General features: G+C 47.6%; 1 protein-coding gene across 2 annotated transcripts in view; it reads right to left on the bottom strand.

Moving 5' to 3' along the window:
• The window catches only part of LOC133343857 (ADAMTS-like protein 1), a 196,051-nt gene that overhangs the window by 98,215 nt on the left and 80,528 nt on the right, over window positions 1-17,308 (bottom strand). For both annotated transcript variants that reach the window (XM_061553780.1, XM_061553781.1), the window contains exons 4-6: window positions 14,012-14,139; window positions 9,302-9,347; window positions 853-1,089 (exon numbers count right to left, since the gene is read on the bottom strand). In XM_061553780.1, the coding sequence (XP_061409764.1) occupies window positions 853-1,089; window positions 9,302-9,347; window positions 14,012-14,139 (411 nt within the window). The remainder of the gene's footprint in view (window positions 1-852; window positions 1,090-9,301; window positions 9,348-14,011; window positions 14,140-17,308) is intronic.

The following is a 17,308-nucleotide window of genomic DNA, read 5'->3' as shown; positions in this document are numbered from 1 at the left end:
CCACCATTTATACATTGGCCGTGTTGACCACACACGGTGTCAGGAATGTTAGTGGGAAGAAAACGCTTCTGTAATAGATCATTATGAAGCCACGTGACCCGGTCCAACCGGAACACACCAAATCAGGAGCATCGCTAGTTTTGAAGATTGGGGGAAATAGCGGGCTTTAAGTCATACATCATAATTTCACGCTTAATGCCCACTGTTAATTAAAACCCAATAGGACATATATGGGAGGCCTCGGCATCAAGCGCAGTTTCTAGTTCGGAAATTCCAATTCAGCAGATCACACCATAAACCGCTATACACAACCCCCCTGCCCCATAGCATTGGACGGGAAGGTGAGGGGGGGGGGCAGGAGGGAGCTAACCCCCCCCCCCAGCCAAAGCCTCAGCTCCCCCCTATAAAAGTTATTATCGCCAAAAGATGTCCGTTTGGCCCTCTCCTCACCACGACTCCAAGAGGACTAAGGGGTTCAGTCCGTTAATTCAAACCTCCGTCACACGCAGATCCCTCCTTCACCCACAGCTCTCTCTCATCGTCCCTCCTCCGACGTGCCCTCTTATCCCCACGGTCCCCTCTCTCATGACCTTCCCCTCCCGTCATCCCTGTCACCTCATTTCCAGCCACCCATCACATGTCATCGCATCTCAGACCATGAGTCCTCATCTCCCACCACCAACCACAAATCTTCATACCGCGGGGTTACTCCCGATCCAGCGGGTGCAGGGATCAACGTCACCACGTAGGGGGTAGGCAATGCTGACGTGTGTGCGTGTGTGTGTATTTCCACGTCGAGCTTCTTTCGCGCCGTACAAAGCCAACTGTGTTAAGGCCCGCCACGCTGGTTACCTGGCAGATGCCGCTGATGCACATGTCGAACGATCCCGGGGCGCAGCGCGTGCCGTCCAGCACCTTCGGCGAGAGCTCCTCCACGAGGGAGGTGCCCCGGGCCACGCAGTAGAGCGCGCAGGGCTTCTCGGCGCCCTCGTACACGGGCTGCCACTCGCGGTACTGCCCGCGGAACTTCACGTCGTTGTGGGCCGAGCACTGCTGCGCTCGGAAATCGCCCGCCTCCGCCGGGCAGTCCTGCCGCACACCCACGAAATTACGGGGGTCAGTCCGTGTTGTTTTCTCCATCGCAGTTACGACGGTTGGCTTACGGGGGTCAGTCTGTGTTGTTTTCTCTATCACAGTTACGACGGTTGGCTTACGGGGGTCAGTCTGTGTTGTTTTCTCCATCGCAGTTACGACGGTTGGCTTACGGGGGTCAGTCTGTGTTGTTTTCTCCATCGCAGTTACGACGGTTGGCTTACGGGGGTCAGTCTGTGTTGTTTTCTCCATCGCAGTTACGACGGTTGGCTTACGGGGGTCAGTCTGTGTTGTTTTCTCCATCGCAGTTACGACGGTTGGCTTACGGGGGTCAGTCTGTGTTGTTTTCTCCATCGCAGTTACGACGGTTGGCTTACGGGGGTCAGTCTGTGTTGTTTTCTCCATCGCAGTTACGACGGTTGGCTTACGGGGGTCAGTCTGTGTTGTTTTCTCCATCGCAGTTACGACGGTTGGCTTACGGGGGTCAGTCTGTGTTGTTTTCTCCATCGCAGTTACGACGGTTGGCTTACGGGGGTCAGTCTGTGTTGTTTTCTCCATCGCAGTTACGACGGTTGGCTTATGGGGGTCAGTCTGTGTTGTTTTCTCTATCGCAGTTACGACGGTTGGCTTACGGGGGTCAGTCTGTGTTGTTTTCTCCATCGCAGTTACGACGGTTGGCTTACGGGGGTCAGTCTGTGTTGTTTTCTCTATCGCAGTTACGACGGTTGGCTTACGGGGGTCAGTCTGTGTTGTTTTCTCCATCGCAGTTACGACGGTTGGCTTATGGGGGTCAGTCTGTGTTGTTTTCTCCATCGCAGTTACGACGGTTGGCTTACGGGGGTCAGTCCGTGTTGTTTTCTCCATCGCAGTTACGACGGTTGGCTTACGGGGGTCAGTCCGTGTTGTTTTCTCCATCGCAGTTACGACGGTTGGCCGCGTACGGGGGCACCGCAGTGGCGAGATGTTAACTAGCTCGCCTGGTGTGCAGGAGGTCGTGGGTTTAGATCCCGACCCTGACGCCTGTTGTGTATTTGGAGTTTGCGTGTTCTCCCAGTGGTCGCGTGGATTTTCTCTCGGTCCCACCGCATTTAGAAACATGCGTTTAGAGTATATAGTAGCTCGGTGGGCCTTATCTGATCACGTAAAAAATAAGTTTTAGTTTATATGGTGCCAAAGAAGTTACTAAGCACTGGTACCAAAGGCCCAAACGTGAAAATGGGTCATCAACAAAAGGGGACTATTTGAAGGCCAAAGTCACAATGTGGTTTTCTGCTCAAAGGAATATCGCGGCTGTGATCATCTCCCATTTACAGCACTGTGCCAGTGGTATAAATGTCTGCATTCCGATGGTGGGGGGCATAAGACAACCGCTGTTGATGTCCCCACAAAGCGATATTCATGATATCAACCCCGGAGGGATAATGGGATGAGTCTACCCCCAACCAGGATTTGAACCCCTAACCTCCCAATTGCGAGCTCCTCACTCTGTAAGAGTTAATCCATTTCATGAATTGGTTAGCAAGGTTATTGGAACCTGGGGCAGTGGATCAACGGTCGGTGAGGGGTTAGCAGAGAAGGTCAGGCTTGCACACTGAAGCACAAGCAACGGAAAGAAGACCGGAGATTTGCTGGATGTTTATCACGCGCCCCTGATTGATGGACTGATCATAGTAAACGTGTCTCCCAGCTCAATTAAGGTGTAGGTCCTTCTCATCTTCCCTTAGTGGACCTACACCAGAGGTGGAATTTCTACATTCCCATTGCGAGGGGCCAGTTTCTCCAAAGTGTTGATCATATATTAAGTGGTGCTCATTTTTATTGACCCCAGAGAGCTGGTGAGCTAAGTTTGTACCTCATGAGGATTTGAACTGAAATTCTCACAATTTTGAATGAAGGGCTATAAACGTCATCTTCTGAAATAAATATCATAGGTATGCTAACAAATTATTGCAAGTAAGCGATCTTTTTTTACCGACTTAACGGTTTGTTTACTCAACGAATAATAAATACACAAACACATTTTCAATGAAGTCGCAACCCTGCTTCGTGTGTCACTGGATAGGTGATGGACAGGGTGTTGTGACACCATTGGCATCATCAGCCACGTCACGCTGGGCGTGGCTTGGAGGGGGTTTCCCGCCTCCCGTGGGGCAGTTGAGTGACGGGCGGTCATCATTATCAGGGGCACCGTGTAATTGACTTCACCAATTCGGTGTGCGAGTGAAACTAAATGAGGGCCATTACCGAAAGTGTAAGGCAATCTTTTTTTCAGTTGTAAGGTGGCAATTTGTCAAGATGACACTGATAAAGTATTTATACACTTAGCTTATATTCTTTCTGGCAACTTAAGCTCTGAAATGTTTTCAACGGTGTTGCACATTGGACGCAGTTTCATAACCTGATAGAACGCATGAAAACAAATGTGTGGCTGAGAAAATATTGGAAAATGAAACCCTATCTCAGCGAGCTGAAAGAGCCATCTCAGTTTAGTTGGTGGCAGGTGTCTCCGTTACAATTCCGTCACGAGCACAATCAAATACGTGCCAAAAATGTAGTTTTTAGACAAACGACACGGTTAAAATGTGTGCTTATCAGGTTATTTGTGCTGCAATTCAGTTGACCAATAACAACAGCCACAATTGACCACGCAGTGGCAATGTAGTCGCCGCTACGGTTGTGCCAGGCTAGGTGTACTTTGAGGCCACGTGAAGTGTCGAAGGCTCACTGACGGGAGGTCACACAGTACAGATGCAAGTGCAATGGATCGATTGACTGAGATGAATTGAAGATGCACCACCTGTGCTCTCTACTGCGTTTTAGCTGCCTGGTGCTCCGCTCAATTTCCTTGAACAACACACACACACGTCTATATATATTGACCGAAGCATGACTTTTTATTTATCCTCCAATTCTTGCAACCTTTACATTGGGTTGCCATGACGTCCCAAAGTTTGCAAACGGCGGCGGCGGCGACGGTCGTCATTGCGGCCCGCGCAAATAAAAGCCCCATAGACTTTAGGGGCCGTCCATAAATGACGTCACGCGACTTTGGACGATTTTTGACCCCACCCCCCCTCGTCACGCGGCGTCACAAAAAGTCAGACCCCCCCCCTCAAATATGACGTCACAAAGCTCTGCCCCACCCCCCCCCAAATAAAACATGCTTCAAATCGCTTTAAACTATTGTCATTGTAGTGCGTATTTAATGTGGCGCTGCACTCTGATGTTGTAGGAGAAACATTGATTAAAAAGTCTATTTAATTAAGTAGAACGTGTTGTCTATGTCTTCAAAGTTGCGCATTTTTATGTGACGTCACATTTCTCAAACCCCACCCCCCTCCGTCACACATCGTCACAAATGTCTGACCCCGCCCCCCCCCCCAGGTGCGTGACGTCATTTATGGACGGCCCCTTATCTCGGCGGGCGCGGCCCGATGCCCAGCGCCAACGCTTGCAGGTAACGCAAGACGGCAAATTCGTGTGGAGGGGGGGGGGGTGGGGTTGAGCAACTAAGAAGAAAGAAAAAGCTTCCACCGGGGTGGGGGTCGGGGGGGGGTGGGGGGAGAATCTCGACTTCGCGTGACGTCGCCGCCGACGAGTGACGCGTTAATTTCACCGTCGAACGCCGTCAACATTTCCCGTGCTCGCTCCCCTCGGGGTGTCAGTCACAACGCCTCGGACCTGATCACCCCCCCCACCACCCTGCGTCAACGCGCCTCGGAGGCGGCTCGCGCAGGGCGTGACGTCAAGGGGAAGACGCGCACGCGCGTCGGGAGGGAGCACGCGCGTGCACGCGCGCGCACGTGCGCGCATCCGTCGACCTTAACAATGGCCACGACGAAGAAATGGGATAGCGTGTATCATCTCTCTAATTTGCTCGCACGCCTCCCCCACCCCACTCATAAATTTGACAAAAGCATCACCCCCCCCCCCCCCCCACGTTTGCGAAGACGCTTGACTGCGAGCCCTTTGAAACATCCAATGGCAGCAGCGCTCCGCATTCCGCCCGTCTGATCTTAAGGCACGCGGGCAAATCAGAGAGCGGCCCGCCGCCGCTCTGTGAAATCGCAGCCAATTTTTTGCGAATGGTAAAAATAGCCACTCCAAAAAATTAGTGGAACTATGCTCGCGCACACGGCGCATAAACAACGCGCGCGCGCGCGCACACACCCAATGCACACAGACGGGTGTGCACACATTCACACGCGCAGAGACAAAGATCCCCCATTTAGCATTAGAGACCGTAGGGGAAACGCTGCTCTTGAGCGCCTATTAAGGACAGCACGCGGTGGGCTGTTGTGGTCAACACCACACCAGGCCATCTCTCTCCTAATTAGTGATGTATGTACATCAGAGTAAGTAGTCATTTAAGGCTTTAATAAAGTAATAATAACCTAGTGAACTCTGGTCTGTCATTGTTGGAGCTCATTTATCGTAAAATTATGCTCAGACTCAACCCCTCCCACGCTGTATGTACATCAGAGTAAGTACTCATTTAAGGCTTCATTGACCTAGGAGAGGTCCAGGACATGTCCAGATACCACTTGCCACTGATAGTGTGTACAGCAGGAACGCAAACCTAGGCCAACCGGATTGTAGGGCAGTACCCTTACGACCGGACCATCACGTCCCATATGCCTGTGTGCACACACACACACACACGTATACTTTCCAATTGTGCATATAGCCAAGCAGCAAGGCTCTTGAAAGACGACACTTCAGTCGAATTCAGTGTCTTAATTGTGCCAAGTCATATCGTGATGGGCAGACTGCGCTATGTGCACAGAAGTGACCTGGGCTCTCTAGCGCAGATGCCTGAAGCAAAATGAAGGAATGTTATGGAGTGACAAGCCACAGGCTGTGTGCTGTACATTCTAAGCCTGCCAAGGGAATCCAAAGGGCAGCAACAACGGGAAATAAATCAGAATGCCTGAACTTGACCCATGTCAAATTAAAACTGACACACGGTTCAATGAGTACTATTTTTGGAATGTAAAACTTCAAAATGGTTTTGTTTATTTATTTATATGAACACACATATAAGTGAAGCTTTTGTTTAATTTCATCATCAGTGTAATATTTAAACCGTGTTAAATGTATCTTTGATCAAATGTCAACCAGAAACGGTTCATTTGATGCATATGGATACAATTAAATGAATGTTTAGTGGAATTTAGATTTTTGCTATTTTAAAATATACATTTTTCTACATTCATTTCACTCCGTTGTCACTTGTTAGTTATTAATATAAAACGTGTCGTGTTTTACCTAAAAAAACCGCGACAATTTCCCGTGGAATACATCGACGCATTACACAACACGGTAACACTTTATTTTCTTGCGATGTATTATTTGGTCTGTCATACCTGCCGTTGTTTGGCACGACTTTCAGCACAAAACAGAATTCTACAGCCCGGCCCGCGCGAAAGCCCACGCAGCGGTAACATGTATTTGATTGTTTTGTTGAATTGCCATATTCTCTCCGTTGTTTGCTTTAGATATGTATCTCGCGTTCGGGCGAAACCGGTGACTGAAACGCGCCTAATGCGAGTGCTAAGGCGTACCTCTTCGTTCGTGCAGCAACACAGGCACTGAGTGACAGGAAGGTATAGTCGCGTGCGACCAGGGCTTTGTGTCTCTGACATCCCAATGACCCACTTTGCTTTTAGAGGCATTTTAAGCTATTGCATTACATGCTGCTGGGTGCCCTCCAGTTAGGCTGAGCACCTGTGTGATGCTTTTGGCACAGGTCCAAACAAAAAGTGATCTTTACTTATCCACTAGGTGGTGTTAAAATCAAGTCAACTTAAGGGAATGGAGGAAAATCTGTGTATGATTTGTCCGTGAGCAGCATTCCTCCGATTTGTATTCGTGTTTCGTTTTGCTTTGCTTTTAAAGTGCCACCCAATAAAAAAAACTATGAAGTGGATAGATGTCATGCATAAGGCAAGGTGCTGTTTTCTGCTGGTGTGATTTATTGCATGTAGCAGCTCGCAGAAGTGAGCGGCTGGCATTTGACCATTGCGTTACGAATGTGCATGCCATCACTCCGTTTGAAAAGTTGTATTTTATTTTTCTTAAGGAATTAGATTCGCTGTAAATGATCCTTGTAAAGGCATAGAACATTCCGTGCTCTAACGCCAGAAGCTAGAAGATCAATGTAAAATAATACAACAAAGGTAATGTGAAAAAATGCTTCATGTTAATTTTGGCAAGTATACTCCACGCGACACTAATTTTAACTACAATAACTTACAGTTAGATCTCGTAGATTCGTGTAACGTATCATAGAAAGGTGGTGGAATAAAGTAAAAGACATGTGGAAAATTAACACCGGATGGAAGTCCATAAAGGAATGATTGACAGCGCTGATAGTCCATCTAGAGAAAGCCGTATCGAGGCTAATGCTGATTTATGGTCATTTTAGAGACTTAAAGAGAGATGCCCCTATAGCTCACCGGGGAGCAGTTGCATGCCGCGGGCTCAGTTGAAGCTTACGATGTTGTCCACTATGTGTTTTCATCATTATAATCGGCAGGTGTGGCTAATAGCAGGCAGGTGAACATTTACCATGGTACGGCCCTGTAATGCGGTAAACCCCAAAGGCCTGACCTGGATTAGGAGGTGTGAAAAGATATGATAGACCGCACAGCTGGCCTGACTTGAACTTGCAGCACAGCAATAGCACTTGGTGAGGTGGCAGGGTTCAGACGTTACGTCTGCATTTGGATAAGACGGAGAGAGAATGACTAAATCACGCCAGTGTGGACATTTCCCTCGCAAAGTAAATTCACGTTCCACTGGGTTAACTTTAAATTTCCTGAACACATTTCACGAAATGCTTAAGGCAAAGGTGAAGCCCTGCAAATACTTATTTGGGCTTCCACTGGAGGGAGTTCCACAAGGCCCCTCTCGAGGGTATTTGCGCCGACTCTTCTCTGCTGACATCTGGGAGAAGGTGGGAACACTCACACTTTAACCCGCTGCACGACACCTGCAGTGGGTTAAAGGCGAATTTAAGAAACTTGCACCGTTGTATCAACCGCCGCGCCTGGAGTTCTCATCTCGTCAAGGAGCATAAACCATCCACGCGAACTCTGGTCATCCTCGCGGCAGCAGCAGCAGCTCTTGACTAGCCAATCGAACAAAGACGGTCACTGCATCGCGCGCTTTAAGATGCGTTTCTGCGGCCGCATGGAATACTCTTCCGATATTAGGATGCCGCTGGAGCTATGCACTTTTACATCACCTAGATTGAGAAATCGTACCTTTAGAACTGATTTTTGTGTTTAGTACGTTGTCCTTCCCCCACACCTTCGATTTGCACGGTTGGCTACGTACGGTGCAAAAGAAGTTCAACATACACTACACACATACGAACTGGCGGTCTTTGGATTGCAAGTCCAGTGAGCTAACCGTTACACTCCGGCCACAACCCATGCATCGAGGTGCATTAATTCATCCCTTCAATTTGGTTTATGGCAATAACAGCTGGAGAGTGTCAATTTTAAATCCTGCTTGGGGGGGGGGGGATCGACTCAGCCAATGCTTCATTAGTAATCAATAAAATAAGTACTACTTTGTGAGAAGTCAATGATGGTTATGCCGGGAAAGGTCTGGTTCCATCTCAGGAATGTGGGAATCCACCACCAGTGCTGCCCAATGATCACCGAAGTGTGAATGCACCTAATTGAAAACACACACTATCCCCATCAGGTTTTCATTTACTTTAAATACCATTTCAGTTGCTAAATCTTCAACAACGACGGCAACAAAAACGTGATGCCAATATATACAGAAGCCAGAAAAAAATTGCTTAATAATTCTGTGTAAAATCGAAATGAACACGCTCCTTGTGTAAAAATGTTGTTGATGTTTCCGTTGTATAATAATATAGCACGTTTCTCATCCCGCCCCCCCAACCCCTTTGATATTCGAAACCATTTTCAAAACGGGCGCAGTTACAAAATAGTTGCAAACACGTGGATACGTGCACGCACATGCAATTCAACATGAAAGACCACGGGCTGCCCCCCCCCCCCCTCCGAGCCATTTCACTGTGAAAAATGAAAATTGTCACCGAACAAAAGTTCTCACACTCGCCAAGCGTGCGTCAGACAGAGGGAAACAGCGGGGAAACGCGTGAGCGTTGTCACGCAGCTCTGCGGTGGCTCGTCCTGAGCCTCCCCCATCACTCTCTCTCTCTCACCTCAGTGCTGCACGATTTGTATCGGATGGTCTGTCCCACGCAGCTTCTGCAGAGGCAAATGTGCAAGGTTAGGCTGACACTGGGCGCTCATCTGCGCCTTAACAGGATAAACAATTCAAGGCAATGTGGACGTCAAGGCAAGCAAATTTATGCTGCAGATGATTATTTTTATATGGACGTTCAAACGATTTGCATCACCTATTCATTTTAGGTAGGGTAATAAAAAGCAATTACACATTCCCATAATAAGTTATAAGGGTAACATACACAAAATATAGTAACATTGATAATTCTTTACAGCCCTTCGTCAATCCACGCCTGACACCGTGTTGGACATGATGGTTGTTTGACCATACTTAACTAGTGTGGGTTGATGTTAGCCATGGCCGGGAATTGAACGTAAATCATGAGGTTCATCACGTAGTGTGTGAACCATTGCACCACCACTCAACCTATAGAAATTTACGATGGCATACTAACAAATGTGATCACCGTACAGTCAGGCTGCCCCAACCCTCGGTATGCGATTTTTTTCAATAACTGAAATCAGCATAACCATATGCTTTTCGTGAACATGGAGACATATTGATACGTCTTAAGCAGTCAGAATTGAAGGATTAAAGCAATGTCTATACAGGGAGCAAATAGAAATTGAAGTTATAATGAAGTCACCAGCATCACCAGCAGTTTCATGTTCACTCTTCTTGACACCGACTCCCAGAATACGGTAGTCACGAGCAGAAAGCGCCATGAACTAAGAGTACATTCTTTTTAGCAAGCAAGGTAAGGATGATCATCCCGGTGGAAATTTCCATGGGATATACTGAAAAGCACCATTGTTTTGTGAGAATTGCGTGCCGGTCGTCTTTACAAATGGAGACAATTGAGAAAGATTTTCCGTTTGCAATCTTCACCATTATTATTATTTTATTACTTCCCTTCTACGTGACTTTACCGAAAGAACCAAGAAGACTTCACCAGCCTCTTTATCAAAAGCAATTCTTTCAGCACTCCCATCCATCGCTCCCCGAAAAAAACCCACCCCATGATATGCATGTGGCCGGCGCATTATCTCTATCTGACAACGGCAGGTCCTGCACTTGCAAGTTTTGAAACAGAGCAGAATGCAAAGAAGCCGGCTTCTTTGCTAAAAAGCTGAACCGGCAGTCTGCTTTAACCTGTGAATGCTAAACGGGGATGAGCAGAGAGTGGTTACATGCAAGACATGTTTGTTTACATGCTTTGCTGAATATTAAAAGCATCCCAATCAAATATTTGGTCAATCAAACATCCAACAATGTGGCGACTTAAAAGTGATATGTTTATTGCAAGTTTTGCAAATTTAAGCTGAGGATTGGTGTGGAAACAAAGCTGAGTTCTGTATAGCGAAAAAAAATATCTTATGAAAATTGCTTTATACTTTGAGGCTGGTGTGGTCATGAAATTGTTAGGAATCATTTACCTCATGTCACTGAAATACAACCCTGGGCTAAAGTGTACGTAAATAATGGCTGAATTACAAGGCAAAATCAGGGTCACGTATGGCCATATTTGCAAAGCAGGCTGCTTAATATGTGAGCGCACTGGGGTAGGGTTCTTTTTCTCCGCGTAAAAGGCAGCATTCGAGCCAACGTGGACCCTGCATGCACTGCGACCACGTGAATTAATGAATTCATGAGCGCTGTGGGGGGGGGGGATAAAAAAAAAACAGTGGCCGTCATTATTGCCGCTATCGTCCGTTAAAAGCCCGAGTTTTGCGGAGTTTTGCTAAATTTTGGCTCGCCCGGGCCTCCCTGCCACGGACAGGAGTCCAGGGAATCCGAGCGGCGGTTACTCCAGCAACGGCGACCACCGGGGCAAGCGCGCCTCAGCTAATGGGGCCACGACGCTGGAAATAATGGGCCTCTAGCTGAGTGAATGTCACGCCTGCTGACCCACGCACGCTCGCACCCCCCTCCACCCACCACCCCCACATCGGCGCAATCTCAAATGTCTACAAGCCGCTACGATGCGTGAAAAGCAATCCCCCCCCAACCCCTCCACCGCGGCAATATCTGCACGATTTGCTCAGTCCAATTTGGGCGCTAGGGCACGAATGCCGAATTTGTTTAGATAGAGCTCAGGACCGCCCCGCCAAAACAACAACATCGTCGTCGTCACGGGGGAGGTGGATGGAGGGGAGGCATTGTTCTCCACTCGGATGTAAACAAAGTTGTTCATTTCCCTGGCTTGGGCTACGTTTCTAGATGACACTTAAACGAGTATCAATTACGACCAGCACAGTGCGATGTTTCCCCCAATTTATTCACAACGTGGTTATGGAATTATGTAAATTGCCACTGGGATTGTGTGTTTGCACGCTGGTGGGTGTGGCATCGCACTGCAGGCCTCTCTTAATAGATGCCATGCTGGCAGCATTTGTGGGCCTGATTTCTATAATTTCCGGAGGCTATACAGCTGTATTGCGGTATTTAGAAGCCAGATTGTGTGGGAACCCACGTATACCCCCCTTTTTTCTTGCATGTGTGTGCTCTGTAGACAACACATGTACATATTTAGCAAATGTTCTGCAAATACTGAAATCAGATTACTACACACATTTTAAGTTCAGTGTGCCCATTCCCTTCTGAGGTTCTAAATTAAATGCATAGATATCCAAATGTATCTCTTTCCAAGCAAATAAAAATGGTCACCCTATGGAGAGACTTGCTGCCACCATGATAATGTGGAATGCCCACCAATGGCTCTAACCTGCCCACAAACATGCAGACCACTTCATGAATGATGACTTGTTCAAAAATGTGAACTGGGATGCGCTCACTGATATGTCACATTGGTGAAATCAAAACAGGCCCAAAACAGGACGGCGGATGTAGTTTTGCCCAACTGCCTCCATTGGCCGAACACAATTTTGGGGACATTATACAAAATATTACACTAGGCTAATAGCTCTGATTTGACTGCGGAACAAAACTGTACATATGAGAGGCGTTAATGTGAACCACCGAACGGCCAAGTAGCACTGAGAAACAAACAGGGTAAAAATGTGCCTGTGGCTACAACACGCAGGCATGCGAGCTTGTTTAAAGCACAAATTCATTAAGATATAACGCAAATAATCCAAAGCATTTATTGGCCGCTTTTAAAATGTTGAAACAGAGCAGAAATCCATTTGTACTCAACACAATAAACAAGATGTTATGACCTGTAGTTCCCCCCCCCCCCAAATTAGTGAATTCAGTTCACTACCATAACATACAGACCTAACCGTGGGTGTTCATCCTGTATAACAGCCCTCAACAATTTATAGTATTTACCGTAACATTTTAAAGCAGGTTCTCGTTGGGAAGTACAAAACACGTGAACATAAACGAGACGACCACCACCGAGGCCTCGCTATGTTAACTGCCTCATTGCAGACAGACATAGGTGTTGGTTTGTCCATCGCACACGTGGTGGACGTTGATTGCTCGCTCATTGTTGAGTGCGAGACCGAAGCAACTTACTGCGCTGCCATCCTCATGGGATTCACCGACCACAATGAGTAATCTGAGGATCTGATGATGCTGGTTGGTCACACATGTTGCCTCAATGAATGTTGCCTCAGTTAGTGATGCAAAACGGATGCAGACTATTTGCCTGCACGGAGGCAAGCGGTCGTTTATATAGTATTCTGCCGTTGATTTACTCTGGAAAGCCTCACTGAGGCTAATGACTCGTTTTTGGAATTATCCTGCTTTGGATGTTTGGCCAATTTCATATTGAGTATATTTGCACGTGGGAGCAAACGTATATGAGTAATGAACGCCCATACGCATCGGTCAACAACCTACTTGCTGTACTACCTCGCCACCGATGAGTACGGTTGGCTACGTAGAGTGCGAAATAAATCCAACATGCATATATACATAAAAATATAAAACTACTTAAACGATAAACTATTGTTTATCTTACCAGGTAAGGCCGACAGAAGCGACTTGGCCACAAATGAAAGCTCAACAAAGTGGCTTATCGTATGGAAATGTATTGCAGCCAAATACTGTAATCGCACGTTTCTAAATGTGCAGGGAAAAACTAGAGGACCTGGAGAAAAATCCACGCGGCCACAGAGAGAACCCGCAAACTCCAAATATACAGGCGTCAGGGTCGGGATCAAACCCACGACCTCCTGCATACCAGGCGAAATAGTTAACATCTCGCCACCGTGGCGCCTACCTTCCCATCCTCTTACCTTCTACTAACCCTGTGGCTGGGTGCTCCACCATGCATGATAGTGCATTTTCCACCAAACTCACCTCATTCATTCATTAATCACACATAGTCAGCGAAGGACCGTTGCGCCAAACCTGTGACCTCTTGCGACAGCGTTCGCATGAACTGCTCTTGCTGCCATACACCGCCGTCTCGAGTGATTTGTTTGATCAACGGATTAAGGGGTCCACTTCGAACCTCAACCGCCAACTGAAGTTGCGCAATTTGCTGAAGGAGTTTGCGCATCAAGAGAGGCGACGTGTCCAAAAAGTGACAGCCGCCTCCCTCGAGCCGAGCTCTCAATCGCTAGGAGACCAATCGCCAATGCAATGGTGACATTTCTGAAAAAGTCAAACCATCGGACGCCACCTCTGAAGTTGCTGTGTCACAGACGCGCACCATCACACTCGAAACAGCGGCTCAAAAACTCGCGCCCACGTCCCGCAGCAACGAACTTACCTGCCCGCCAGGCACCGTCGGATGGAGTACGAGGCCCCACCTCCGCACGTGCGCGAGCACTCGCTCCACGGGCCCCAGGCGTCCCAGGTGGGGTCCCTCTCCTCTTCCTGCTGGCTCCCAGGCAGGACCTGCGAGGAGGTCACAAGAGGACAATTGACGGGAAGGAGGCAGGGGTGAGAGGGGAGCAAAGCATCACGTGGTCACGTTTGCGTGCGCGTGTTTGTGTTGGGGGGTTGCGCTTTGAAACCGGCGTCCTGGGTTCGATTCCCGCTCGCAGTCACCTCCAGTGATGATTATCTGAACCGGTCCTGGGCCTCCTCTAGGTCGACTCGGCCTCAAATAAATACCTGGCGCGGTGTGTAAATGTCACCACTCGGGAAATAAAGGTGGCCGGGCGTGGTGATGGCCACTCACCCACCCCCTCGTGTGCTGTTCCGGCCTTCATAGGCACTAACAGCACTTTCCCCAACAGGTCTGTTAAGGATATACGGGGGATCTTTGTTTTTTGTGTCGGGAGCCGCACTCCGGCAAGCGACATCGCGAGCAGCGCCATCAACTTTACTCGCAGGCAAAGAGGCCCTAGGCAGGAGAAATTTGATGGAAATGTTAGCTCCTCTGTCACTTAAACTCTCGCCAACGACCCCCCCCCCCCCCCCAACCCAACCACCGGACAAAATAAAACAATTCTAATCGACGCTTCTGTCCCACATCTGCGCAACAAGAATTTTGAAGATCAAAGTTTCCCCGTGAAAAATGTAAACGTTCCGCCACCACTTGCCCACACCTGTGTGTGGCTCTCGGTGGCTCTTAGGAGGTGCGCACGAGCTGGAGATCAACCGAGGAACGCCCCACTGATTTTTTTGTCGGCTAGTTTGGATGGGAGGGGAGGGAAAGGGACATTTTAGGTTTTCTTTTTTGTATAAATCTCCTCCTTTCCACCTCCACCCCCCCCCAGCTTCTTCAAGTTCCCTGCTGGGTTTGCCCCTGGAGCAATGCAAGTGGTGGTGCGGTGAAACAAGCAAGAGATGTGTTCTACCGAGTGTTCCATTACAAGCGGGGATTCAACGCTCTTGCGCGCGTCACGGTGCCACTGCACGTACACACACGCACGTGCAGTTACGGAACACCTGCTTGCAGCCGCTGTTTTGTAGAACATGCGTACTTTTTTCCTGCGGTGCCCAAATCAAGTGCCCACTGTTTTCGCTTAGCTTGTGGCCACTTGCGAGGGTTGCAAGTGGCTACAATTTGGAATGAGAAGGAGACCATTAAGCCCATCTGGCTCATTCTAATATGCACCGACGCCTTCTTATTCACTCTTGGAGGTTCTCATGGCATAGCCACGTTTTCCCACCATTAATGTCTTACCCAACCGTCTTATTTAGTAACCACGTACTCGTTCCTACCGCTTTTGTAAGTCCAATTCGTTTTGCTTATCCAGCAAATATTGGCAGGCTTATTCTAAGAGATCAGTTCGTAACTCACTAGGAACCAGTCTTCAGTGCAGTACCATTTATTGCAGGTTTTCTCAACCTTGTTATTGGCCACAGAGATGTTTCAGCCAGAGTGTGTAATGGTGTTTGTCAATACACGTCAAAACAGAAACCTCTACACTTCACCGTAGCTCAAAATAAAGTGCAAACTCAAACTACCACCCAGTTGCACAACCGTGACCAAAAACCATCCCATAGACACGCACAGCTCAGCCTTGTCCGTTAAATGCCACGTGTTTTCGTTTTGCATTTTATGAGGCCCAATATTAAACGAAACGATAACACTGCTCAATCAAGTGTTAGCCTCGGTGACCGGAGCCAACGAACATCTGCAGAAGACTGAATTAATTTTTGTTGCAAAATGTCGAGCGTTTTTTTTTTACTACACGCGTAATTGCAGAAATTAGGCAACACACACAAAAATGTGCACGTCGACTGGAACAAAAGCCTTTGCACGAAACCATTTATTAGTGGAGGAAAAAATATATCAAAACATTTTCGTGAACAGACGTGCATGCTTCAACTCACTTGTGATCGTCCCCAGCCTGCCAACTCTTCGGGAATATTGTCAACACAATTCGTGATGACAATGTCCGCCTCTTTGCCGCCCCCCCCCCCCCCAATTATTTAGCATGAGACAAGCACACAAGAGGCAGGAAATCAATTATTGGCACTTTGTTTGCAGTGCATGATGTTCTCAGACCCAGCGTGCCATGAGCCATGTAATATGAATTTAATTAGGTGTAATGCGGGCTAATATACCACAGGTGCTTCTGCTCAGCGGTCAGAATAACATAACCCCTCAGACAGGAGCTCAATTATATGTCCGATTGAATTTTAAATGGTGCACTTTACACTAAAGAAAACATTCGACACCGGGACATAAATTGATTGAGCATGTGACAGACATGCCTTCTGTTATGAAATTATGTTACAATAGCCCCCTATGTTTACCAAATTACATAATAAGGCTTGTAATTACTGCATTGGTTTTTAGCCATTATTTTCTGGCATTGATGCGTTTCGTTAAGTGCATCTGCACAATTTTGAATTCTGCTGTTGTACATTAATTATGTTCTTTGGCTAAGCTCCTGCTAAATCCTGGCATTAAGAAGATTTGTAAAGCCAGATCTTGGTTCCATCCCCATGTACGAGGGCAGAAAATGCCCCTCTTAGTCAGTGAGCAGTGGCATTTATAGGCTAACACTAACACCCTGTCATAAACCCATAAACTTAATGGGAAGAAATGTTGTTAAAACAAGAACTGCACTATGTTTTTACGTGCATTTTGCTGCGTGATTTACAGTTCACGCGGACTATAACCAGCTACAGGGGGGTTATCAGCTGGCTGTTGCAGACTTCCCACCACTTTGCCGAACTTGTGTCGACTCTTTCCACTTGTTTTTTACTGCAATGACATCCTCGGACTTCGGCTGCATTGTGGACAATAAACCAAGCGTGCAAACAAATACCAAAACAATTGAAAATACATCACAATAAAGTACGACCGTACGTACGGCTATTATTGTGTACTGGCAACAGCAAATAATTGTTACTGCATCGTCGACCTCATTACGTTTAACTAACACGCGTTGACAATACTCACAGGGGTGCGGTGGCCCCGTGATGAGCGCAACGCACCGACAACATGCTGACGTGAGTTCAACTGTTCAACATGGCTAACGTCAGTTCAAGTTCAAGTTCATTTATTAGGTATAGCCCTGTGAGCCATTCGGCTCTTGAATCGGGTGCAACCGCAAAAAAACAAAAACATGAACAAAAAAACATCTGAAAGTGAATATGTGAC

Source organism: Lethenteron reissneri, chromosome 18 (genome assembly GCF_015708825.2).
Source record: "Lethenteron reissneri isolate LAM-NWPU_2019-01 chromosome 18, ASM1570882v1, whole genome shotgun sequence".
NCBI lineage: Eukaryota > Metazoa > Chordata > Hyperoartia > Petromyzontiformes > Petromyzontidae > Lethenteron > Lethenteron reissneri.
This window is presented reverse-complemented; position numbering and strand designations above follow the sequence as displayed.